General features: G+C 42.7%; 2 protein-coding genes across 2 annotated transcripts in view; both read right to left on the bottom strand.

Moving 5' to 3' along the window:
• LOC306694888 (ephrin type-B receptor 1-like) overlaps nucleotides 1-6,531 on the bottom strand; it is a gene marked incomplete at both ends in the record, with an annotated part of 76,318 nt that extends 69,787 nt beyond the window's left edge. The window contains 3 exons of the mRNA XM_079157932.1: nucleotides 4,091-4,191; nucleotides 6,349-6,355; nucleotides 6,459-6,531. Of these exons, the coding sequence (XP_079014058.1) occupies nucleotides 4,091-4,191; nucleotides 6,349-6,355; nucleotides 6,459-6,531 (181 nt within the window). The remainder of the gene's footprint in view (nucleotides 1-4,090; nucleotides 4,192-6,348; nucleotides 6,356-6,458) is intronic.
• A 1,427-nt stretch (nucleotides 6,532-7,958) lies between these two features.
• The window catches only part of gpc1a (glypican 1a), a 34,012-nt gene continuing 15,614 nt past the window's right edge, over nucleotides 7,959-26,356 (bottom strand). Inside the window, exons 2-10 of the mRNA XM_079158591.1 lie at nucleotides 19,839-19,997; nucleotides 18,220-18,437; nucleotides 16,938-17,111; nucleotides 15,064-15,229; nucleotides 14,110-14,240; nucleotides 12,700-12,837; nucleotides 12,229-12,359; nucleotides 9,859-10,034; nucleotides 7,959-9,530 (exon numbers count right to left, since the gene is read on the bottom strand). Of these exons, the coding sequence (XP_079014717.1) occupies nucleotides 9,349-9,530; nucleotides 9,859-10,034; nucleotides 12,229-12,359; nucleotides 12,700-12,837; nucleotides 14,110-14,240; nucleotides 15,064-15,229; nucleotides 16,938-17,111; nucleotides 18,220-18,437; nucleotides 19,839-19,997 (1,475 nt within the window). The 3' untranslated portion in view covers nucleotides 7,959-9,348. The remainder of the gene's footprint in view (nucleotides 9,531-9,858; nucleotides 10,035-12,228; nucleotides 12,360-12,699; nucleotides 12,838-14,109; nucleotides 14,241-15,063; nucleotides 15,230-16,937; nucleotides 17,112-18,219; nucleotides 18,438-19,838; nucleotides 19,998-26,356) is intronic.

Genomic DNA, 26,356 nt, shown 5'->3' with positions numbered 1-26,356 from the left:
TCTTACATGGCGTCATGCCGCACCGACAAAACAAATTCAGGACAGCTCATTTAGGCTCCGACTACAGTAGCAGCTCTTGCATGGGAAAAGTCGAAAGAAATTAACTCCTCGACCTCTCAACACTCAACACTGACACAAATCAGCAATTTCAGTGACAGAGCCTGCTGCTGACTGGGCGTTTGGTTCAGACACAGATGACTTTGCCACCCCTCCCAGGGCTTGTTTGTGGGATACGTAGCACTCATACCGAACAATATCCGCTGGGTCAGGTTTTGCATTGACTTTCAAAATTACAGGGTCAAAATATGGATTACTGTACTGCATTTTGGGATCTATGAAAAGGTGTAAGCCCTGAAGGAATGTAAAAGGTCAGTGTATTTGTGCAGGCAACGCTGATGACAGCAAACAGCTATAGCCAGACGGATGTTTTCATTACACTTTCATACCTGAGAGCAAACGTTTCCAGTATTTTTGGCCCGAATCTGCAAAGACCGCCTTACTTTAGGCTTTCAAAAAGCTGCTGCCGGGTATATTTGTAAACAACAGATATAATCAAGACAAAAATATTTCAAATCTAGCAACGTACTCACTTCATGCAGCAGCAGTCAGCAGGGTTTGGGCAGAAAGAAGATTCAAGCGAAACAGAAAAAGACAGAGGCAAATAGAGAAAACACTCAAGTATGACTAATACTGGATTTTTAAAGTGAATGGCAATCAGCTTTTGAGATTCACAAAGAGAATGCACGGCTTCTCCATCGATTATTTCATTTATCCGTTGACTATTGTATCTCTGAGATACTGTTCCTACTTAAGCAGCCTTAATGTATTAGTTTATCATGTGTACTGGAGTCTGGAGTCCATTTAAGGTGGAGAAGAAAAAAAGGCACACTGTGCCGGGTATGACAACTGATTCTAACTATACCTGTAGTGTGGACCTACAGGCACACACTTTCAACAAACTTCAAAAGATTGTTTCCACAAGCTCTTCTTGTTTTGGGTGGGCTGGGCCTGGGAATCACAACATAAAGCGTTAATTAACTGAATATTACACCTTTGTACACTAATTATTTATCTGTGGTTCGGCGCGCGGGGCTCTGCAATGCCAACATATAAATAATAGACATTTCAAACTGTTTGCAGATATATATCTTCATATCGCCCAGACACAATTCTGGAAAACCATGAAGGACATTTTTCCCACATTTCCATTAATTGACCATTTAAGAAGATAATCGGCAGACAAATTGATAAAAGAATCTTGAGTTGCAGCCCTACAACGGATTAAATATATATATATCCGTGAGAGGCTAATATCACCCAATAATATCGGCCCGGTGAATATATCAATCGGGCTCTTGCAAAAAGCAACGTCTGAAAGTTTACAGAGAAGTGTGAAAGAGTTCACAGAGCAGAGATAATAGCAGTGACTGTGTCATCAGCAGTGAGTCTGTTTTACACCAACAGACTCAGATCAGCTTCTGCATCAGTTCATTAAGCACCTACTTACCATGAAAAGGCCACCATGACCACAAAACAACCCACCACCCACACGGCACCTATTTGTCTCTCTTCTCCATCTTAACCTCCTACCTCACTCTCTCACACACACACACACAAACACACACACACACAAACACACACACACACACAGACACACACAGTGTTCTGTTTAATCAAAATAGACCTGCTCATTTACATGTCTCATAATGTTGGGGACTCACTACGGAGCCCGTCATTACGCGCACCATTAAAACACAGCAGCAGACTAATCTAGCGCTTCCGTAAGGCAGCAGCAGCAGCACCAGCAGCAGCAGGAGGAGGAACAGGAGGAGACGCGGTAGAGGACATGGGTCCCTGTCTCTCTGACAGTGCTTTAAACTGGCTTTGATCAGACATACACGGCGATCATGCAACTGTTTTAGGCATGACTTGCTGGTATTGCACACGGAAGCTGTCTCGGTCCCCTGCTGTTTCCTTATATATGCTTCCATCGGGTGACATCAGCTACAAGTTCAATCCAAAATCCAACGGCTACACAGATGACACACACTTACACATGTTGGTTGAGCAGACTAAATCAAAATGACCGTCTGTTTGGCCTTGATACAACAATGGATGAGATGTCTATCCCTTTGAACTAAACTAAGATACAAACAGAGATGCTGCTACTGGGACCTAGGAGGGGGATCTTGTGGGGGAGCATGCAGTGGCGAGAGCAGTAGGAGATATGAGTGGGAGAGGAGCAGCGGGAAGAACAGAGAGGGAGGATGTCGGAGCAAGGAATGCAGCTGGAGCAGCAGGTAAAGTGTAAGAAAGAGCAGCGGGTGGAGCAGGAAGTGATGCATGGCCGGCGACAGGAAGAGGAGATAATTGCAGAGGAGCAATAGGAAAAACAGTAGGTGATGTTTGGGGGAGAGCGGGATAATTAGTAGGAGGTCATGCTTGAGGAGGAAGAGGAGGCAGTTAATGTTTGGGGATAACAAGCCGGAGCATCAATGAGTGGTTCTTTGAAAGGAACATTAAGGATCTATAGGCAATGTTCAGAGAGGAGCAGCAGGATCGATTCTTGGGGACGAGCAGGAGGACCGCCAGTAGGAGATGCTTGGAGAGGAGCAACAGGAGAAGTAAGTAAGTCATGTTTGGGGAGGAGCATAAGAAAGAGCTGGCAAGGATTGCAGAGTGGCTGGAGGCGGATTTGGTTATTCTTAAGAAAGAGGAGAAGTAGTAGAATTGGATGCTTGGAAAAGGAGAAGCAGGAGGTGACGCTTAGGATGAAACAACCCAGCGATGCTTGGGAAGAAATGTCAGGAGGAGCATTAGTAAATGCTTAGGAAGGAGCAGTAGCAGCTACAGCTGTCAGAGAGGGAGCAGCGGGAGGTGATGCTTTTGGTGGAGCAGTATTCTGGGCGAGGAGCAGCGGGGGCTTCGTAATGCATTGAGAGAAGGAGCAGGAGGTCACACTTGGTGAGGTGCAGCAAGATAATTGGAGAGAGACGCACTGCCAGCAGGAGATGCGTGAGGAGAAGTAACAGAGGGAGCAGTTGGTGATCCTCGCAGAGAAGCAGCAGCAGCAGCAGCAGCAGTAAGATATGCTCAAAGAGGAGCAACAGCAGCGGGAGATGGTTGTGGAGGAGCAGGAGCTAAAGAGCAGCAGGGGCATCAGCTGGTGATGCGTTGGGAGAAGTAGCAGGAGGAGATCATTCTTGGAGAAGTGCAACAAAAGAGGCAGCAGGTTATGTTTGGAAAACGAGCAGGAGGTGATGTCGGGTAGGAGCGGGAGGAGGAGGAGGAGGAGCAGGGAAGGTGGCAGCCGCCACTGCTACTACAGCTGTGAGCTATAATTATGATTGACTTTGCCACTCCAAGTGTGCAGCAGCGAGTGTGTTAATACTCCAGTGCACTCAGAAGGTAGAAACACAATAATGTTTAATACTAAACACCACACAATATATGCTTCAGCATAACAGAGGACATCACAAAGTGCAATTAGATTATGGGAGAATACCTGGTGTAATTCAAGCCTTTAACTTCATAATAATGCATAATTGGCATAATGCATAATATTGGAGGACATATTATCATGCTATTTAATGCTTGGTAGCAGTTTGCATGTACATTGTGTCCCTCAAGATTATTATTATATATTTACTATAGAAGACAATTAGATGATTGTATAAATGCAGAATAAACATTTTTAGAAGAGCCTGCTGGAGCAGTAGCACACAGAGGCTGTAGCTTACTTATTTTGTAATTTCATATCATACAGAAATGCGGGCTGTGACTCCAATAAGCCACAGCTGCATTCCTGTACTGTCCACAATTCCACAGTCGAGAGGTAAATGAACCCGATATGAAACCCGATACCCTGACGAACAAGGAAAACTTATCCTGATAAATCCTAAAGAAGTGTCACTCAGACTAAATGTCAACATGTAAGTGCATGTTAGAAAGTTAAAGTCCAGGAGAATATAACAAAGATAATAAGAAGCAGGTCAGTTGACAGGACAGCTTTTTAACCACAGTTAAATTCATTCAAGCCGTCACCCTGCACCATCGGAACCGACAAATGTCCCCCTCTTTGCACACCTACCTTCCACTGCGCACACCGAAGTAATCACACAGAGAAGCACCGCAACCCAAGTGGCCCGCATGGCCAAAATCACTCCCCGGCTGTCCTCTCTCGTTAGCCGGCTGACAGTACCAAAAAAAAAAATCCCACAGAAACACGCTGTATTCCTCTGGTTGACAGTCACATCTCAGCCCCCAATGTGTGTGTGTGTGGGGAGGGGGTGCGGGGGGGGCGGGGGGGTGCGCGTGTATGTGTGTGCTTCACTGGCAGAGTCAGCGGGGACTGAAGCGGATACACTCGCTGGTGGATCTCCGGCGCTCTCTCGCCTCTCGCCCCTTTCTGTCCAATCAGGCGACAGTATGGCGGATCGTAAACCAATCACCCGTTCCCTTCCACCTGACCTACGATGAATGCCCAATGGACAGGTCTCCGCTCTACCCCAGCGTGGCGGCTTTGTGTGACGAGACAGCGACACCCAGCGGTCAGACGGCAGTACAGCAATTCAACTGAGAGGATCCACAGTCCATGAAGAGGACGCGTCTCGTGCCTAAAGACAGGAGAGGATTACAGTTGCGGTCTTTTAAGCATGGTGCAGTAATATGAATTGTAAGTGTTCTAGTCTACATGCAAGAGGTAAACTGACTTTTGACAACTTACTACACACAAGTCCATCAGAACAAAACCACAGCACCGCTCTTCATCGATACACTAGACTTCATTCACCAGACCTTTTTTTCGGCTATGCCTTCACCAGAGTTGAGGTTTCTGTTGCGGCAATTGATGATGATCTATAAGTCACATTATTACCAGTATACCAGTAGTCAGACACCACTCTGATGAAGGCAACACGGCTGGAAAGTCCTGGTGTACTGGGACAGACTTGTGGGACATGTATTAAAGTTGATTAAATACTAAACTAAACTAAAAATAAGAATTGTTGTGTTTCCTTAACATTAGAATGAGCCCTTTATATGTAGCTACATGCGGAGCGGGTTCTGTTCAGTGACCCAGAATGGACAAACCAACACTGGCTTTAGATATTTAGGGCCAACTGCGTCTTTGCATTTTCATGTCGGCCGCCGTAGTTCTACTTCACACTTGACCCGCGGGAGAAGTTTCAGTTTGTTGCGATGTGAAACCTCACTGCTAGAAGTCGCCAAATCCAACACACTGCACCTTTAACCTTCCAGTCTATCAACTTTAAACCTTTAACACCCATTTCCCTTTTGGAGTCGGCCCATTTAAATAAAAAAAAACAAAATATTGTTTATACATTTAGACGTAACGTTTTTAAAGACACTATTGGACTGCCCTGGATTGTGAGTTATTTTTTAAAGTAACCACAATTACCCCCCCAAAAATATCCAACACATAGTACATGCTGATATTTATGTAACTTGTAATAACCCTCGCTGTCTGTGAAACTTCTTCATATTCTCAGCATCCCACAGGCAGAACAGTGGGTGGTGGTAAAAGGTTAATTACTTAAATGAAGCAGTATTTTCTACTAGGTGACATTAAATAGCGTTTATTTGTGAATGTCATCATGAATTTATTCTTTCCAGTCACTCACAGTCATTCAGTCACGACTGATCCAGCTTTCAGTGCCACAGACAATCACCAGCTTCACGCCATCTTACTTAAAAAAAGATTTAAATCGGGTTAAATTTGAAGAAAACACAGCATCATGTCTTTGATTGGTGCTTTGAGCTACTGAAATTGCTAACAGGAGAGAAAAAGTAGGATATGCGCATCCCCAATAGCTGTATCATGAAGCAATGAGTGAACCGGAAATAGGAAAAAGTTTTTTTGGCCCTCTGCAACAACAAGCTAAAAGTTGAACTAAGTTACATTTCAGCCCCTGATGGCCTTGGATCAATTTACTCTTGAAGTTTCTGTCCTGTCTCTCGCCTCCTTCATCTCCTGCAGCTTCCTGTCTCTTACACTGTCTGTATTAAAGGGGGAAAGCTGCTGAACAGCACGACAGTTCAGATCATTGCTGTGACACTGCATTTTCCAGTTCAGACAGTTCATTTGCTGGGCAGACAGTACATTTCACTTGTCAGTATAGCTTTCGTGTCACTACACCATGTACCACTGCCACAATCCCCTTTATTCAGTGGCTCTCGCATCCTTGTACACATTGACCAGTATTGTAGAGTTGTTTTCATGTCTGTGTGTAAGAGAGAGGCAGACAAAGAGAGGGAGATGCTTCTTATCTTAAAGCCAGCAGTCGGAGGCATTATAAATCGTTGGAGACCCAGAAATCAATTCTAGACCTGCCGGCTGCCACACGGGCAGAACGATTATGTTTAAGCTGTCTCCAGAGTTACGTTACATTTCTTGAATTTGTGCAGCAAGAGTTGTTTTGTTCAGAGGTAACTCCCACCTGGGGGACTCAACATGGCGATCGGAGACGGACAGCTCAACTCTTTGATTGCTGAGCGTCGATACATCGTCATGTCTAGACAAGGAAAGTCAACAGTGTGGTAGACTGTGGCTGCTCTCATTGAATCTCAGTTCAGATTTCACTTTTACTTCCACATCATTCACAATTACAGGACAAGACACAATACAGGAAAGACACACGATGTAGAAAAGGGACAGATGTTCAGATCAGGTGTTGAGAAATGAAATGTGAGCCCTGTACACTAAAAGATGTAAGACTTTCCCATCATTTAAAGACAGAAACTTGTTTGTGCATGTGCCTGCTGCTCTGCTTCATTATGTTGCACGCATCAGGAAAATAAATCATTCATTAATGCCAAATCCCCGGACTGGTGCAGGATTGTCATCCCCACACACAACACGTGGCCCCGTTTTTTCTCCAGCAGGGCCACATGAGGCTTGTCAGCGCCTGTTACAAAGAGTTATATGTTTATTTATAGCCGTAGTGCAGCTGGCAAATTGAGCTTTTCTAGAAAAAGTGCGAAATCAGGGAGTGAGTGGTAAATCTGGTGGCCACAGAGCATCAGGCACAGGCAATGTGAAGACAACAGCAACTGGTGCTTGGTCATATCTCTGTGGCTAATGGGTAGATTCCTGGATACACAATGAAAAGCTGGATCAGATGGCTTTTCACTGAGAGGAACAGAAAGCACCTCCATAAAGTTAAGGGAACTTGTAAGAGACTTTTGAACGACACTAAGTGCCCATGCTACTGGCTCTGTGGGGCAGTACATGGGCACAGTGTAAACATCAGCATTTTAACATGCTCGCAATAACGTTGCTCACATACTAAATGATGCCACGCAGGCATACTGTTTACATCATTTTAGTTTACCTTTGGTTTACGCACAGCTGAGGTTCATGGGAATGTAATGCGGTTTGCAGGTACTTGGGCATAAATAAAAGCACTGGACACGTGTCAACTTTGACCCGCTGATGGCGGCGGATTAAAAGTTAAAACCACAAACGCCAACCTCATTGCAGTGCCATTGAGGAAAAGTCGAGGCATCATCAAAGTCATTAGGATGCTTGGCGAACACTAATGTTATGGCAATAGATCAAAAGGTTGCTGAGATATTTCACTTAGGACCAAAGTGACGAAACAATTTACAGACGTGCTACTAGTGTGGTGAAAAAATGGTACAAATTGAAGCAGCAGAGGCTCAACTCAATCATTTAGTTTGACCCTCCATGCCCGGTAAAAACCCACGTATTTCAAATTTGATGTCCCGAGTTTATAACACACAACATTTCAGCCTCCAAGCCCTAGCTGATGACTTCCCAAGGCCATCTCAGGCTTATTTTCTCAAACTTTTGGAAAGCTCCAGCATCCAGAGCCACAGAGGACATCATACAATTCTGACCTTAAATAAAGAGCTTCCTTCTTATTAATGGATGCTAATCAGAAACAATCAAATCAAAAGATATACGTGGCAAAATCCACTGCAACAATCAAACAGAGTTTAATGAATGAAATGTGTGATTAAATACAGCGATGAATAAAAATCTGCTTCATACACAACCCCAGTGTGTGTAAATGTGTGTATGTGCAAGAGACTTGTGTGAATCAGGAGTCCCATATGTACCGGTATAGTAGTGTAGACTGCAAGAAAGGCATGCCGAGTAAATGATGTATCACCAGGCAAATTGTACACATGACGTCAATATTCTGCACATATCCTGTACTGTTTGTACAAAACATTTGTTATCTTAGTGTTGATATTTCTTCTTTAACATATGTAGTTGCAAAACATTGTGAAAGGGTTGTCACTAAAGTTCAACGTACTCGGGGGGGGGGGGGGGGGGGTCTGATGTCAAAACATTTAAACAAAAAAAGTGTACAGTGTGACAAGTGCTTTGGTTTGACCTGCTGTAGATCAGCCACTGTGTTGCTTGGACTTCATTTAAAGTTATTTAATGCAGGCGTGCGTTCAACAAGGAGTCCTCTCTGGCATTAGTGCGTCACGAATGGATTTAAGGAAACTGCGCGTCTGTGCTCGTTTACAAGGGCTTTCATGACACTGCTCGTTTTGTTAAAAAGGTTCGTCATTTCCTTTTTCTTCCGAGATGGTTAGGTTGAGGTGAAATCACAACAAAAATACATTTCAGGACTGGGATAATTTACCTGCAATATTTGAAATAAATCCTAATGTTTATGCCAACACACACCAAAACATCTGGACGACCACATCACAGATTATGGGGGGGGGGGGGGGGGGATTCATTGCCAATATAGTATTATACTGTACATTCATGGCTCAATATGGTGCCAGTCTTTTAGCTAATGTACACACACATTTACAACTTACACAATGTTTGTAAAGGTAGACAACCTCGACTTGAGTTAAAAAACTAAAATATAAAAAAACAAGCCTTGTTGAACGCACCACATATCGGGGAACTAAACACTGAGCTCTGCCACCTCCTGACTGGAAAGTTGAGCTGAATGGACCTGATAGAGCGTCAATAAATCAATATCACCATCATTATCTTCATCGTCATCCACAGCCATCATTCTCTTTGTCTTCGTCACCTTCGTCATCTCCATCTTCTTCCAACAATCCATTGAAACCAGCTCAACAAACTGAATCACACCCGAACTAAGACATTAAAACTGAGCAAAACTAAATAAAAGAACATTGTCACTGTCAAGTTTTGCTTCTCTTGCTCAAAGAAAATGTCGTCCATTCATACTCGAAAAATGTCATTTTCATTTTTTGGCAAAGTTACGTTACTAATCTTCCCCCCCCCCCACCAAACCCCTTTTGGTCCATCCCGACGTTCAGCCCTCCTCTAGACTTTAGAGTCGGATTGGAGGCAGCGGCGGTCCATCATCGCTGAAGCAGCAGGATTGCCAAAGGGAGCAGGAGAAGGAGGCCGGAGAGGCGGGTTTGAGACGCGGCTGCGCCTCTGACCCGGTTGTTGTCTGGCGCGTAGGCGTACAATCCCGGTCTGTTCCGAGAACACTGGCCACCTACGCACATCCCGCTTCCTGAGCCGCTGATGTCATCACCTAGGGAGGTCATCGGAGTGAGACGGAAAACAAGAAAGATGTCACCTTCAATAGCCCCTGTTAAGCTCCCACTTTTCAGTTTGCAAGTGTTAATTACTGAGTGGGCACCATTTGACCTTCATGAATAGAATCAATATTCTAATTACATTGATCAGTCAGTTGGGAGTATTTGTTCTGGTTTAAAATAGGGCATCAGACCATTAAATACTATCATACAGGGGTATATGTGCGTGTTTGAGTTTGTGAAAGGCAGAAACACAACATAAAAGGTGTGCCGTGTACGAAATATTAACACCATCTTTCATTCAAATATTAGAAAGAGACCCACTTGCATCCTGGAAGTCCACGTCGTTGCCATCCAGTGCATTTTTCAGCCTGTTGCTCATGATTTTGAGTTGCATGATCTGCTGCCGGATGGTCATGTCCGGCTTTGTGATGTCAAGCTCCACTTCTGGGTTGTTGATCTGATTGGCCAGGCCGTCACCCATCACCTCTGGAAGGTACCTGATTGGAGGAGAGCAGGGATAGAAAAAACAAATCTGTATGGTTATAAGGGAGAAGATCTGGTTAATGAAAGGGTATATAGCTCTATTGGAATATTACGTTAACTTGAAAACACATGCTTGCGCTCACTCTGCACAACTGTGCTCAATTTTATTAAATAACATATGTCATCTTGTGCTGACAGCGCCTGGTCAGCAGATAGGCTGAAGAACACAAATAAATCTCACACAAGCAAACAAACACACACACGGATGCTTGTGCTTCTGCACTTGTGAGGAACCTTTACTGACAAGAGTGCTCCACCGATTCTACACTCCCACAACACTGTTTGACTCCCATGGATAGTTTAAAAAAAAAGAACAGGATCAACAACAACAACATGCAGCAGGACCAGACATATTGTCTGTCTTATTCCATGCTTTTTTCTTTCTTGTCAAACCCTGGTGCCTTCATTACCCACAATGCAACTCAATCACTGACAGTTCGAGTGGAGAGATTCGGGTGTGTTATGCCACTAGCCTCGAGCTGATAGCCTCAAGCAGAGATAAAGATCGAGCTTTTGGCTTTTTATTGCTTGAAACTTAGAGAGTCTCTATATAATATGCAGATCAATAATGTTGCATCAAACAACTGTTTGTAATGTAAAGAAATAGTGCAGTAATGTCTACCTGAGCAGAGAATCCAGTCACTCTCCCTCAGTGTGTTGTAGTCTGAGCTTCTCTGTGCTTTGTTTAAATAGCTGAATTTAGCATATTTAAGTTATGTATCATATCACAAAAAACTATTAACAGAACAAAAATATTCCTAACTACTAACAATCATTTTGATTCTCTTTTTTAATTGTATTTATTTTCCTTTGTTATACAATGTCATCGTATCGTCATGATACAATTTCATTGAAAGTGCAAATACAATATTTTTGAATGATTGCTCAAACCTATCCTTACCCTGACCTTAACCAATCTAAATGTAAATCCAACTTCGATCCTTAAACCAAGTCTCTCTTCATGGATCTCTTCATTGTCATGAGTGTGAAGAGGAGGAATGTTTACGGTAAGCAAGGTCTGTCATATGAAAGATCTGAGCCTTGCTTTAACTCCCAAATTTCCCTTGAAAAAAGTGAGAAATTAAAGGTCCTCAGGATTAAAACTCTTTGTCCTCACAAAGATAGAGGTAAAAAACACACACACACACACACACACACACACACAATTTATGTTCTTGCAGCTACAGAATTCATGTAACCCTATTAAAACTCCATACTCCAACACTACATTCCATCTTGCATCTGAGAATTTATTAGTTATAATTGTGTGTGTGACATTTATTGAGCTCTTAAGAAATCCACGAGATGTCGCTGTAGAGTCTCAAACTGCTACAATTCACTCTGCCACACCGACACAATCATTTATTGTATCTGTCAAACGCAGTCAGCGTTTCATCTATATTTCATGGCCCTTTTCACAGTCACAAGCACACACACACACACACACACACACACACACACACACACACACACACACACACAACATGCATAAATATCAACATGGAATCACTTGTAACGCGTGGATTAGGGAGGCGTTGGGGTTGTTCGTGTGTGGCCATGACTGCTTGTGTTGCAGGATGTGAATCTCCACGAGCTTTTGAATTGCTGTATGTGGAAGAAATGTCAGTTCATGATACTATAGAATACATTTCCATTCAATGCTGTTGTCTGAGAAGAAATAGCTTGTTGCCTCTTTGTTGTGACACAAAGGATACACATGGCCTTCAACAAGAAGAGAACTGGCGTGTATCAAAGCAACTTTACCAGAAGCTAGTCGCCCCCTTTCATCGCTTTATACTCCTGACCTCAGGAGTATCTTTTAGCTTTTAAGTGCTGAAGAACATGAGTTGTCTTTCTGTAATGAACCATTTCCCGCGCTGCATGAATACAACTTGAGCTGAACAGATTTCAGACGTTAAAAGCCTTTAATTCAACTCTCTGCAATCCAGTTTTCTGTGGGAATCTCAATGCTGAGTTTAAATGAAATCTAGTCGACAGAATCTAGACAAAGTCTGGATTTGAGGAGCATTTTGATTCTTGGAGAGCAGGATGGATGGAGTTAGTGCTTGAAGTCATAATTTAAACCGAAACAAGCTTGTGATCAGTCAGTGACAAGCACCGTTTTCCTGGAGCAGGTTTCTTCCTCACCTGGCTTTGGTGATGCCATTCCAGCATTTATCCTGACCAGCACCTCCTGCTGCCAATTTGCTGCAAAGTGCCATAGGGAGCTGGGTCCAGTACTGCCGCATCTCCCTCAACTTACTGGACAGATCTGACACCTGAGGACAGAGACAGTATTGTTTTCGTATGTCAAGGGTTTTAAATCTTAAATACCCTTTCAGAAAGTAATAAGGAAAGGATTAAGTGTTGTACACAAAGTGTAGAATCCATTGTAATGCATTTGACAAAGGCACTCAAATGCAACATAGACAATGACATCCTGGAATGAAGTCTCAACATAAGACACTAAGTGGTTCAAACATTCCAGGTTTTCTATGACATAGTGCATCTTTTCTTTCACAAAAAATGATACAACGCTTCTCACAATAACAGACCCTTACATTCACATTTACACTCTTCTTTCATAATATCTCCCCATCCACACAGGTAGACACACACCTGCATCTCCAATCTGAGCCCAGCGGTTGGAGAGGGTTTGTACTCAGATGCGGTCAGGGAGCCGCTCTTCTTCTTCTGCTCATGGGGAGTGGGACTTCCTGTTCCTGGTTCACCTGGAGTTCCGCATGTCTGGTACACCTACACACACACACACACACACACACACACACACACACACACATAAACATACAGATACACAGACGCACATCAACACAAACACGTACTTGAAGCGGTGAACTCTGAAGTTTGACATATAAAATTGTTTGGTCTGTAGTACAACATTTTGTAGGAACTAAAAACATCCACTAGATGTCGCCATCGACGAGTCTTTCAAACTGTGAGGATTTGGTTTGGTTGCCATGTGAGCAACCATGGCCTATGTGTCCAATAGCATAGCATTGACGTTGCCTACAGTGATAAGTATGATAGAAAGCAGATATAAATGGAAATGTTACACTTCACATAGATGTTAAAATGAAAGTTAACACACTTGAAAACTGCACTTAACAAAGTGAAGATTAGAGCGGCTCGGCTTTAAAAACAAGACCAAGACTGTTCATGGCGGCACTCACTGCTTGTCTCATAAATGGGCATTGATATATTCTTCTGTAAAAGTATGAAAGCCATGCAATTTAATTAATAATGCTGCCAAGCCTTATTTGAAGGATGCATCTATAAAACCAATACAAAGCAGTGGTGAGACGTTGATCCCATTCAAACTAGAGCACATTGTTGAGCTCTGCTTCAGGTATGCTCAAGGCAAATGCTTCTGGAGGATAATAGATTTTTTAAATAACTTTTTGCATGCCCTTTAAAGCTACAGTTGGTAACATATTTGTCATATTTGTTATATTGTCCGTCTCATGTCCTGACAGTACATGAGACGGACAATCTGTAAACAAATAATCATGTTCCTCTGCCTCATGTTAGTGTGGCTAATGGCATATGCAAGATTTTACCCAAAGAAAAACAACCAGAGCAGTTTACAGCCAAACAGTGCACTAAAATATGTTCCTGAAAACATTTGAGGCACAAAAACAGGCAATACAGTAACAGAATCCTGTTTCATATTTGACCAGCGCTGCCTAGTTTCACAGTTGAATCAGAGTTCACGGGCTTCACGAGCAGCCACGTTAAGAGATCCCTCAGCTCTGATTGGCAGTGGAATCTTGCAAATGCCATTAGGAGCACTAAAAAGTATTCACAGATTATCTGTCTCGTGTTCTAATGTCCGGATCTCCTGACAGTCTGAGCAAATATGACAAAGAAATGACCAATTGTAGCTTTAATGAGACAATCTGATAAAGAGGTGACACGTCTTTAGGTAAGAGGTAAGACGGCATTTGATTGGAGATAAAAATGCTCCCAGGGAAGTTTTTGTACGTGACGAATGAAAGTGAGATGTTTTACTCTTGCTGTGAAGGTGCCCATGTTTTCCTGCAGGAAGTGAACAGCCTCATAGATTCGAGCCGGGATGGAGGAGAGAACCACATCCAGACTGGGCTCCGTGCTGAAACTAGAGGCCACCTGGATCATGGTGTCTGAATGGAGAGGGAGAAGGATTTTTGGGATACATTTCTATGCACCACATTAAAATGCATGTTCAGTTTTTTTTCTGCAGTTCTAATCTTAACGTCATTGTGACTTACACTCAGTGGACCTCATGCAAGAACATTTTCGTATTATTAGCTTAAATCTGTCATACTTGCTTGTGCAAGACTTCCAAGTAGAATTCACCCGACGCTTTATTAACTGGACAAACATGTCAGTAAATCGCTTAATTTCTCCAGATGAAAGCCACCTGTTCATGTTCCTGAGATGTGGTCACTATCATCGCTGCTAAAATTGCCATATATGGATGGACAAGTTTCATTGTTGGGTGCAAAAGAGGATGATACGAACAGTGACCACCATAAAGTACCTGAAGTAGCTGTTGAAGTGAGAGAAATATCCTGACAACTACTGCAAGGTACCGTGTTGGTCAATAAAATCACAAATGCTCAGTTAAAAGAACTCTCAGTAAATGGAGAAGACATAATTATCAAGCTTGTCTTAGTTATATATTTCATTGTATTATGATATCTTGACTATGAACTAATTCAGATTAAGCCATTATAATTGTAGCTCAAAATGAGGACTACTCATTAATTCCCAAAGGGAAAATTCGAATAAACTTATCGTCAGTGGAAGGAAATTGCTGAATTCCACAAATTCTCTTAAATCATTCGTATGTGCCACATGAGAATGAATCTGTTTGTAAACGAGTGGTTCTTGCATGAGGACCAATGTTTGTCCATACACTAAGTACATCTGGATGATCTAGCTTTACTCCACAATGTCTTAGTTCAGGGTGCTGACACTCACCGATAAGATTCTGCCACTCGGGGTTCAGGTCAGCTTGGTTGGCCAGGCAGCCCTTGATGACGTTGGAGCAGTAGTTGGAGCAGGGTTTGACCGAGGCCATGCCGCGACAGTGGGGGCAGTAAACCATTTTCATCAGGGCCTTCATGCACTCTGGACTCAGGTGAACCTGCGGAGGTTCCACAGAACAGTTAGCATCACAAACCTCAGGGCCAGCAGTAAAAGAAGGGAATTTAATATCGCAGGAGTTTGTTCATACAAGGCCCTGTGTATTTAACTCCACGATGGCGTACAAATAGCCCAAAGATAAGGACAAACAGCAGAGGGCGGTATGGTAACACTATAAGGAACACAACCTGAACAAGAAAGCAGTGACAGCCCTCCTTGTCTTTAGAAAGTACATGGTTTCTGTTACACTGTCAGCTTCTGATTATGTTCGCTAGTCATGAAAAGGTGTCCAGTTCCACAGTGGAGTTGTTTTACCACTATCCTGCACAGATGTGATGGAGGCACACCTCCACAATGGGGGGCAGGGAGAGAAGGGATCACGCCAGTAAGTTTGCAAGATTTCCACTACATTGTGGCGACTATTCTAAAATCCATGCTAGACAGTTTTAGATATTTGGATGCATCCATTGATTTTTATAGTATGAAAAATTGTCTACAGACTTGAGCTGTATATAATCCCTCACTGTGTCAATGTACCCATGATTGATCAAATATGATGAATCATTCTATTGTATGTATGTACTTTGTATTTATTTTATATTGTTTATGTTTTAATTATGTTGCCCTTCACTTAATTAGTATTTTATGTACTTTTTACCTTTTAATCATATTCTATATGTGTGGATGTTCCTTTTTGTTTTCATTTATGCAAAGCACACTGAATTGCCCCCGTGTACAAACTGTGCTATAGAAATACACTTGCTTCTGCTATTGCTCATGTTACACTATTGTTGTGTGGTAATGTTGTTGAAGTATTGATACAAAAAGTCTGGACGCAACGATAATGCAGCTAAGAGTTCATGCAGACATGATGTTCGCTGTGATAGATTACACATTTCAGGCTAGTTTCAAGAACGTGGTTTGTTTCTTACATCAATGGGAAATTAATATAAACTGCTAAAAGATAGTAGAACATTTTGCAAAATGATTAACTGTGTTGTGAAGAACTGAACATGGGAGTAGTGGGAAACAGGTTCAAACTTGAAAAATCACTGGTATGGTCCTGTACATTGCAGAATTTGTGATAGAGTTTATACAGTAAATCTAGCATATTACTTATAGGGCATGGATGTAAAAAATGTTTTTGTGAGTATGTAAGCGGTGTCAAATATTAACAATAGCCTTTTCACAACAATACACACAGAAGAAAACAATCACGCAGTCACATCTGACACACTGCATCTTCAAGTGTTGGGAGGAAAACTGCACCGAGAGCTGAAAAGACATCATCACACCCGTAATTTGACAACATTGTTCTGATGGCAGAGTCTGACGCTTCATTTCTTGATGATCTTTGTTGTTCTTTTCATTTTTAGGGTGGAGACGTTTTCTCTGACAGTTAGGGTGTGACGACCATGCATCCATCATATCTGCTTTCCTGGGACTCAGCCCAGCAGCCTTAGTGTCACTCACACACACGCACACACACACACACACACACACACCCCCACACACACACACACACACGGTTTTCTCCCACTAAGACACAAACACTGACTCTTGAACTCTGTCTCTGTCACACCAACAACTCATCCTGTCTCTCTCTGTCTGACTCACTCCGTGTCTCTCCTTACGTCTCATGTACACACACACACACACACACACACACACACACACACACACACAAACACACACACACACTCTCTCACCTGTGAGACCTTCCTGACCACCTCTCCGCTGACTATCAGCCCCAGGACAAACGACCTGGCTGTGACAAAAGCCCGGATCAGCTTCGCCTTCATGTCCCGTGGGATGTCTCCAAATGGCCGCAGCGTCTCCTGTTGCTTAGCAACACATTCAAGGTAGTCCTCTGACAGGCTGACCTGCCAGACAGGAGGTGACAAGAAGACAAAATGTAGGTGAAGAGTGCTACAGTGTCTTTGCAACTGCTAAAACATCATTTCTGAAATGAGAGCACTCTTTGTCAAATCTCAACACATAAAAAGCAGAAACAGATTGACTAAATACAAAACATTTTTGCATCGCTACTTTGCATACAAACACCATATAAATGGCTCTTTCCATATGCCAACTGTAAACTGATTAAACACTATTATCTAGTGTCTTTGGCATTTTTTCATTTGTAGCATTCTGTAAATATAGACTATGAATACAAAATGCAATGGAGAAACAAACCAGTGTGTTTATTCTCTGAGAACCAGGCACAATTATTTTGACTTAAGATGACATGAACATTGTTCCTGTATTGTACTGTAAACAAAACACAATATATTACAGTTAGTCGTGGTCGATACATGATTTAGTGGTAGCAATAATTGTGCCACAACTGTTGTTCCGTTATTAGATAGCGTGCATGAGAGAGCTGACGGTACATGTAGGGAGAGACAGACGGACGGGGACACGCAACAAAGGTCCCAGGCCAGACTCCAGGCCAGGACTATTGTGATTACACGAGCAGCCACGCGAACCTTAAAAAGTATGTCATTTAGAAGAGATTACAAAATGCACTTCATACCGGTAGAACATAAATCAGCTCATGGTTTCGCATTTAATAGTGATAACAGATGAAAATGGTCCGCGTGATGCATCTAAAAATGGAAGTTTTGCATGTTTATTCTCTTTGTGAGCCAGAACAGAAGCAGGAACTGACGAGAGGCCGTTCAGCCAGCAGCTGAATGGATCAGGAGAACTAGTTCACAAAATCCTTCCATCGTAATGCCCCAGAGCTTCTTCATGGGGAAATGTTTTGGTTCCTAGACCTGTTCTATATGAAAAGTGTCTCAGGGTAACTTCTGTTATGATTTACGCTATATAAATAAACTGAATAGAATTTAAATTGAATATATAAAAAAAGGATTTCAGCACTCTGATTTCTGCTTTACTGTTTTAATTCTTATCTTTTGTTTTCATCATTCTGTACACCAGTCCAGCAATTCAAAGTGTGTCAAAAGGTTTAACTTCTATACTCACATCTGTGGGAGCAGAGATTTTAAAGGTGCGCTCCAGGAGGCGGGACCAGAACTCAGACAGGTTCTCGTCCAGGTTGAGAGCGGAGCCCCGGTAGTACTGTCGCAGGTCAGCATAGAGGTCTCCGTAGAGACGGGTGTTCTGGGAGTACAGAGGACCGAGGGGAGACAGAATCTCCTGGAGGGAGCGCTCAGAGCGGCCATGCAGCTCAGTGAAATAGGCTGGAGGCGGAGAGAAGACAAAGAAAATAAAAGACAATAAACAAAGGAAAGATAGAGGGAGAAGAGTTGATAAGCAGAGAAATAAGAGGAGGAGGAAGGAGTCAGAAAACCAACTCCTGAGCCGCTAAATGCTCCACGGTGCTCCCCAGGTAGCCACTACCTTTGTCAATGTGCTCTTTGATGCTGGGCAAGTAGAGGGTTTATCAGAGCTGCCTGTTACCTCTGTGAACTTTACTAATGAGAGCGGAAAGGTTGAACCACAACGAAAAGGTTGTGGGCTGTTAAATCAATACGCAAACTGCAGAGTTGGGAGATAATTCTCTGTTTGTCGTTATGAGCCCCTTTCACATCAAACACCCGAGAAAAAAAATATACAATCACAATTGTAATACTCATGAAGCATAAAGAAAGAAATAAGGAATGAGATGGTGTATAGAAAAGGGCTTTGGATGCTATGTGGTTAAATTTCTGCCCATTTATTTAACACTTTTAAAGGTTTCCTTGAACTTTTCTTTGCAGCCAGATGGAGAACAAAGTGATGGAGAGGTCAAACAGAAAGAATAAGGGAGTCAGCTCGCTGTCTCTACAGTATATTGGTCTGGGCTTTTTCCCTCATGCTTCAAAGGCTTTGGACCAGTGCCAGCCTGCTGTAACCACAACCAGAAGGGCGGCCACATTACTGCTACTGAGGTGGCCTGCTGCCTTGAGACTAATACTACTGTCCTCCTCTTTCTCCCCTGACTAGCCCTCCTCCTGCTCCTTTTTCTTCTTCATTTCATTGTTTTGACTCTTTCCTAGGTTTCTTTCCTACTAATGACACTTTTCTCACTCGCTGCATTTGTCTGTCCTGTTGTTAGCTGTGGCACTTCTCCCCTTTTTCCTTCTTTTCTTCCTCCCACTCTCTCTGATGTGCAGTGATCTGCAGCCTCGGCTCCTCAGTGGGTCAACTGCTCATTAGCTGAACCAGCCGCTGCCTAAGGGGACACCCCTCTGTTTGTGTGCGAGTGCGCACGTGTGTATGTGTGTCCTTTCGAGATCAGGGGATCGGCTTATCACGTTTCATTGTGTCTGGCTGACTCCGCTGTCATTATAACACCCAGTCAGGGGTCCCCTTGACGCACCGGACACAAACACGTCGCACACACGCACGCACACACACGCACACACACGCACGCACACACACGCACACGCACGCACGCACACACACGCACACACACGCGCAGGCATATTGAAGCTGCAGTATTGAGCGCTAAGCACAGTCAGAGCTTGTTCCAAACACAAATTCACAAATAACAAACATACTAATGTCATACTCCTCTGGGCCCACTGCTGACGCTTTGGTATTGAGCGCAGGCAGTAATGAGCATCTCTGTCCTGCAAACACACACATATCGTACTTACTGTCGAAGGCCCTGTGGAGAGCGTTGAAGGCAGACTGCAGCGACCTGCCGGCCTCTTTAATCAGTCCCTCGGTCTCTCGGGCGCTCAGACCGCCCAGGTTTTCCTCCATGGTGCTGGTGCAACACGTTGGACCCTGAGGACACATCCTCAGATGTTCACCTGGCGAGGTGGGGAAGACACAGCGTTAGTTGTTTTATTTAACTCAATTGATATATCTTAATCACTGCATATGTCAGCTCTTCAACATGTACATGTACCACCAAATCAACACCAGGCTTAAATGAGCGGAAGATAAAAGCAAAGTAATTATAAATGCAGGTGTATAGTATTTATTATTATCAACATTAGTGGCATGGCCCTACTGTATGTATCTATAGTATCTTTTTCGACGGACTGCCATTAAATTCTGTACAGACATTCATGGTTCCCAGAGGGTGAAGCCTACTGTCTGATTATTGCATTGATCCCCTAACGTTTTCTCTAGTGCCACCAAGAGGTTGACGTTCGTGGCTTTGATTATTTTTTTGATGAATCTTTTTTCAGACATTCATGTCCCCCCTCGCCTTCTCATCAGGTCATCTATTTTAAGGCGTCCTATAACTTTAAGGTGTATCTATACTATGGATTTAAGACTAAATACCTTCAAAGCTCCCATTTGCCTCAGCTGTACTTTGTGTTTGGCACTAATTAGCAAATGTTATGCATGCTAACATTCTAAACTAAGATGTTGAACATGGTAAACATAATACCTGCTGAACAATAACATGTTAGCATAATCACATTCGTCTTAGGCTTTAGGCACAGCTGTGCCTGTAAGATGCACTGTGTGACAATGGAAAACATACTTATACTCATCAAAGCAACAGCCGACTGTGTATCGATGTTCTTTTTATAGAAATATTCTTTTTATAGAAATATCCAGATGCAAATCTCCAAATCTCAGCCCTGTCAGGAACTACAATATGGAAAAGAAAACCAGCTTTTAGCATCAGGATAGTTTAAAAATAATGTAGAAAGTTTTAGAAAGGGTAAACGTTTACAGAGGATTTAAACAGCCTCTAGAGCGAAACGTTTTGGTGTGATGTGTGGTGTACATTTTCCTTATTTACTTTGACTTAATTACAATTTGAATGCTGGACTGAAGTGTTTTTCCAATGTGGTTCTGCTACTTTTCAAGTAAAGGATTTGAGTGCCTCTCACACCACTGCATGAATCATTTATTGGAATCCTTTTATAGTTACCAACCAGAAAAGCTCTCTGTACAGTAAAAACAGTAAACTTGATTTAGCAGCCATGTTTGTCTCTTTCTATACTCACTTACAGTGTGCTCTAGGTCATTTAGTTGTATGTGTGTGTGCTTTAAATACATTTAGTAGTGTAAAAAGGACAAAAGTATTAAGTAGCACAAAATATATATAGTCAAGAGTGGAAGTACCTCAGATATGTACAGTGCAGTAATTGAGTAAATGTAGTTACATTTAAAACATAATAATAAAAGTAACTATATTAACCTTTACATGTGCAGTTTTGTGTCAGTTTACAGGACAAACAGTTTGTTCGGCCAGAATTGCAACACAGAAACTGCTGGGATGATTGCTGACAGTAATGAGATTGTTTTTTACTGACTCCTTTAATCCTTAAGCCAATAAATAACACCATCATGTGACACAAAACCTGAACCTCTGCCCTCATTTAGAATATATAAAAATGTAGAATAGGAGGCTAGAAAATTGCTAACCTTAACATGTTTTCTTTCTATTCTTATGGGGGATACTTCTACGGGGGAGAGTAAAAATAATGATTTTTTTCAAACACACACACACTGAGTCTGCCAGACAGCCTAGAAAGCAGTCTGCAGCATCAGTCTCTTGATAGACTGGATGTGTGTCTCGGTGTGTGTGTGTGTGTGTGTGTGTGTGTGTGTGAATGTGTGTGTGTGTGTGTCTGTGTATGCCCACGCCTAGGAAGGTTAAGGGTAAGTAAGTACCCCACAGCTGTGTGCATCACTGCTCTCCTTCTTCTTAACAGGTCCTGTATGTGTGTGTGTGTGTGTGTGTGTGTGTGTGTGTGTGTGTGTGTGTGTGTGTGTGTGTGTGTGTGTGTGTGTGTGTGTGTGTTTGTGTGTGTGAGAATGTGTGGGTTGGGGGCAGAATTTGTCCACCAGGGTAAGTGGAGCAGAAGAGGAGACGCCTTAATCATCACTCCTGCATGAATCTTTCATTGCCACTGGCTGGTGTGTGTGTGTGTGTGTCTGTGTGTCTGTGTGTGCGTGTGTCATAGTAGTCACAGGAAATAGCAGTTTATGTTCTATCTTACTTCTTTTCTCACGTGCCATTTTGGGATATTTTAAGAAGCCGTTTTTTGCCTTATCACAAATACAAAAGGACAAGTGGAAGAGGAATACAGGTCTGGAGCTGGAGTTGAAACCTCACACAAATACACACACACACACACACACACACACACTCCACAGATCAACCACGACACTCATTTAATATTCTCGTTTCTTAAGTAATCCTCAAGTGTCAACTGCAGGTCAGTCAGTCTGAGATGAGACGCTTCACTCCTCTGAAGCCAAACACCAGCAAACAAAATCACTTCCTGCTAATCACACCTGTTTTCTACTGAGCTGTGTGTGTGTGTGTGTGTGTGTGTGTGTGTGTGTGTGTGTGTGTGTGTGTGTGTGTGTGTGTGTGTGTGTGTGCATTTGCGTGCGTGTGCCAGTCTGATTATTGAAAGTTGGAAAGAGTTTTTAAAATGTAACGGCCTCTTCACACTTTGGCTGTTCATTTTCACACGACCAGGATCCTGTAAGTTTCCAGAGAGAACTACTGCATCACCTCTGTGTTGAGCAACATCTGAGGGAAATCTTTAGTTTTTCATAAATGCTACTGAAATCAGAAAGCAGCGCCTGTACAATCTCATACAATCAATCAACCCTACAATAGTTCAACGATATTGTCACTTAACTTCCTTCTTCACTAAAGCATCCTGTTCATTTAGTAAATGATGGTCCTATAGAGTATGCTTTGGGGCGGGTTTACTGTGATTGACAGGTCGCTGCCGCTACCAGAGCCGTATAAAAAGTCAAGATGGCGACGGCCAAATCGCCGAACTCGAGGCTTCATAACGGCAGTCCACAAACCAATGGGTGACGTCATGATGACTACATCCACTTCTTACATACATTCTATGGTCATACAGTGAATATGTGGCCCTAACCGTCTGGGGACTGGTTAGTAATCCAGCCTTGGTGCTTCTCGTTGCAATGCCAGTCCTAAAATGTCAATTGATCATAATGTGTGACACAGCTGAGATCTGACGTATCAATCAATGTCATTTTCTTTGATCAGACCACCTCTCTGAAAATGTCTCAGAGGGCTTCACAGAATGAGAACAGAGTCCTCTGCTGGGGTTTCAAACCACACCATCACGGTCACACATGTGGGTCAGAGGCAGTAGACACACTCTTTGTACGCTCACGTGCTGCAGCTAATGTTAGTAGCATTTAGTTGTTGGTTTGCTTACCTTGCTAACCTCGACGACGCAGGGCGTTTACCACAGACACATATGCTTTACTGCATTCCTGTGTTACTGGGTAATGGAAGCAGCTGGCATCCTGCTATAAAAATGTACTTTGCAATTTACTTGGGAAAAGACAGAACTGAACACAGTGGTGACACACTAACACATGTTCAAAAAGCAAGCTTGGCAACATGCTAATACATGCAGACGGACACATCACAGGAGTTGAAAGATCAAAACTTATTGCAGGCTATCTCGCAAAATCTGTGAATAAGAGGGCTTTGTGGTGGGAAATGTAAAGCCTTTGGGCAACAATCTTCTTATAGTGAGAGGGTGAGATTATCACAATGGTGGAAAGTCCTTTTAAGCAAAGCCTTGAAGAGAAAACACAGCTTTTAAGTGCTGCATGGAAAAAGGGTGTAAACACAGAGAGGAGAGGAGAGGAGAGGAGAGGAGAGGAGAGGAGAGGAGAGGAGAGGAGAGATTTGGGTCAAATAAAATCAATTTCCAAAGGTGATTTGGTTGCTCACATTATTTTTTCCCTCAAGCTTCAGTATATATTTAGTAAAGTCCACATCCCGAGAGGCACACACACAGACACAAGCTTGTACCACACTTGCGAGGACCCTCATTGACTTAAAAGAATCCCTTGTGCCCAAGGCCTCATTCAGATGAGAAAAACAAGACGCTAAGAGCATTGGAAGAGGAGGAGATATCGTGAGACACAATAACAGCTTGGTGCTCAAACGCAGTCCAAGCTGATGGAAAATGTTTGCCCGATGTTGAATTGTTAATGTTAAGATGTCGGCCATATTATCTGAAAAATGCACTACTGGAATGCACTACTGATTTTGTTTTGCTTTGTGTTTCTTGTGTAGCATAAAGGGACTACAACTGCATGTTGTTGTTCAACCCTGTGCTGTACAATGACAATAAATCAACCTTGAGACAGGAGTAATAAATGCAATAAAAAGTACGCTGGAATATAATTTGGTTTTCCAGGATTTGTTGTCAGTCATTGGTTGCCTGTTCTGGTTTGAAAGCTAGTCTATGCTGCGTTCAGTCAGTATCACAGCCGTCCTATCAAAATACTGTACGTCCCCAACCCTAAAGGCCACAGTATGCTTCAAACAAACTTGCCAGTACAGTTAGTGACAGTGTGGCCTCCATGGTAGCAGCAGGGGGCGGGGCTAAGCGAATGGTCAATTGCTGCTAATGTGGGAGTGAAAAAATCTAATCACAACTATGCTACTAACTCTTGCCCTTAAATCTGGAGCTTCTCTTATCCCCTCAACAAAAGATTTACCCTGACCTCAAATATTTCCACTTTATTATTTCCACTCTTATCCCACTGACTGACCTCACCTAACATTGCTCTTGGTGGTCTGTTCCAAACTGATTTGTGACTCGGGGGAAAGCATTACTTTACCAAGTTTGAACATATAAAGAGCACTTTAAAGAAGTGAAAACCTCTCAAGGTCGAAAATGGAAACTGGTCAGCACAAAGATAGGGTAGAATTACAGGAGCACAGAAACACAACAGAAACACACTTATTTATAAATGCAGAGCTTTAGTTTCTGTCCAGCAGTGATAAGACAAACTCCTTATGGACTATCACTAAGAAGTATGATAGTGTGAGGCTGACCGTGCGTTCACAACTGTTCCTAATGAGTAGAGCTGGATCCAGCACTTTTTCTCTCGGTGGTCACATCATCAGAGAGCTCCGACTTGTTTTGCGCAGCCACTGCGAAAAGCTTCTATAGTTGAAATGATCCGATTCTTTCAGAAAGGCGCTAGTGTCGTCACAGTGGAGGAAGTGGGCCCCGGTGTGAACATTATGACCTTTTATTGCATCCTAGAAAAGACCTGGTCAGCAGAAGGTGATTTCCTGCAGCACTGTAAACAAAGATGAAACTTGAGAGTGTGCAGCTAAAGAAGAGACCTTCTGTGCAATCAATACCCATACTACTGTACTATTTAGTATGGCAGGAAAATATTTAGTATGTCCCAACACGTAGTATGTCAAATGCAGCATGCAAAAAGCATCATCGCATTTTGCAGCATGGTTTTCTGACTAGTCTGATCCACAATCTTCTGCACAGGGTCCAATGTTGTGCAACAGTAGTATGTCCTAATTGAATGTATCCGGCATGCATTATACTTTGTAAGGGGAGCTGCACTCAAATTGAAAAGATAAAGTATGTTATTTAGTGTCTCCCCTCTGCCTGACATGAATTTGACGCTCCTGCCAGAAAAATTGGCTAAAGAAACAAAAGCAACAAGAAGTAATCTAACTTAAAAACCTCTTGTACAATCATTACCACTCATATTTTAAACATTTATGTATCCAGGAAAGGTCAGCTGGGCTCCTATCCAGTAAAATCCGGCTTCTCTTAATATAATCATCATCACAATCAACCCTGAGTGCTCCTTAGTTCAATCACATTCTTCTATTTTTGGCCACTGCTCACTCACTTTCTCCTCTTACATTTTACCAGCAGCTCAGGGACTCAAACCGACAACCTCATGGCCTCTGACTCAAAGGATGAAGTCAAGGTAAAAACCATGTAAACTCAGATATAGTGTATATTCACCTCGTTGAACTGGCATGGATCCTGATGGGGTAAATTCTTCAGTATTGATTGTGTGGAAATATCTGCTGTAATATTTATGGGTATAAATTCATTAAATGCTGCATATTGTGCCAAGTAGAGATCACAGTTTCCCACAGCCCTCCTGGAGCTAAGTGCTGCTGTAGAGAAACTGCAGAACCTTGTTCTGCTGCGGGGCATTTGTGCACTTAATCATTAGTAAATCCGTTTAATTCAAAACTTGTTTTTGGTTTTGCCTGCAGACGTTTAACAGCTTACACAAGGTCGCCATGGAGACTACATCAAGACAACTTTGCTGGGCCATTAATTTCCCTTTCCCATCAAAAGCATCTGGCTCTCACTTTCTTCTCTCTGTCACACCCTCCTGCTCTGCCTCCCTG

Source organism: Pholis gunnellus, assembly GCF_910591455.1.
Source record: "Pholis gunnellus genome assembly, chromosome: 4".
In the NCBI taxonomy this organism is placed as follows: Eukaryota; Metazoa; Chordata; class Actinopteri; order Perciformes; family Pholidae; genus Pholis; species Pholis gunnellus.
Note: the sequence above shows the minus strand (reverse complement) of the source record. Positions and strands in the feature narration are given on the sequence as shown.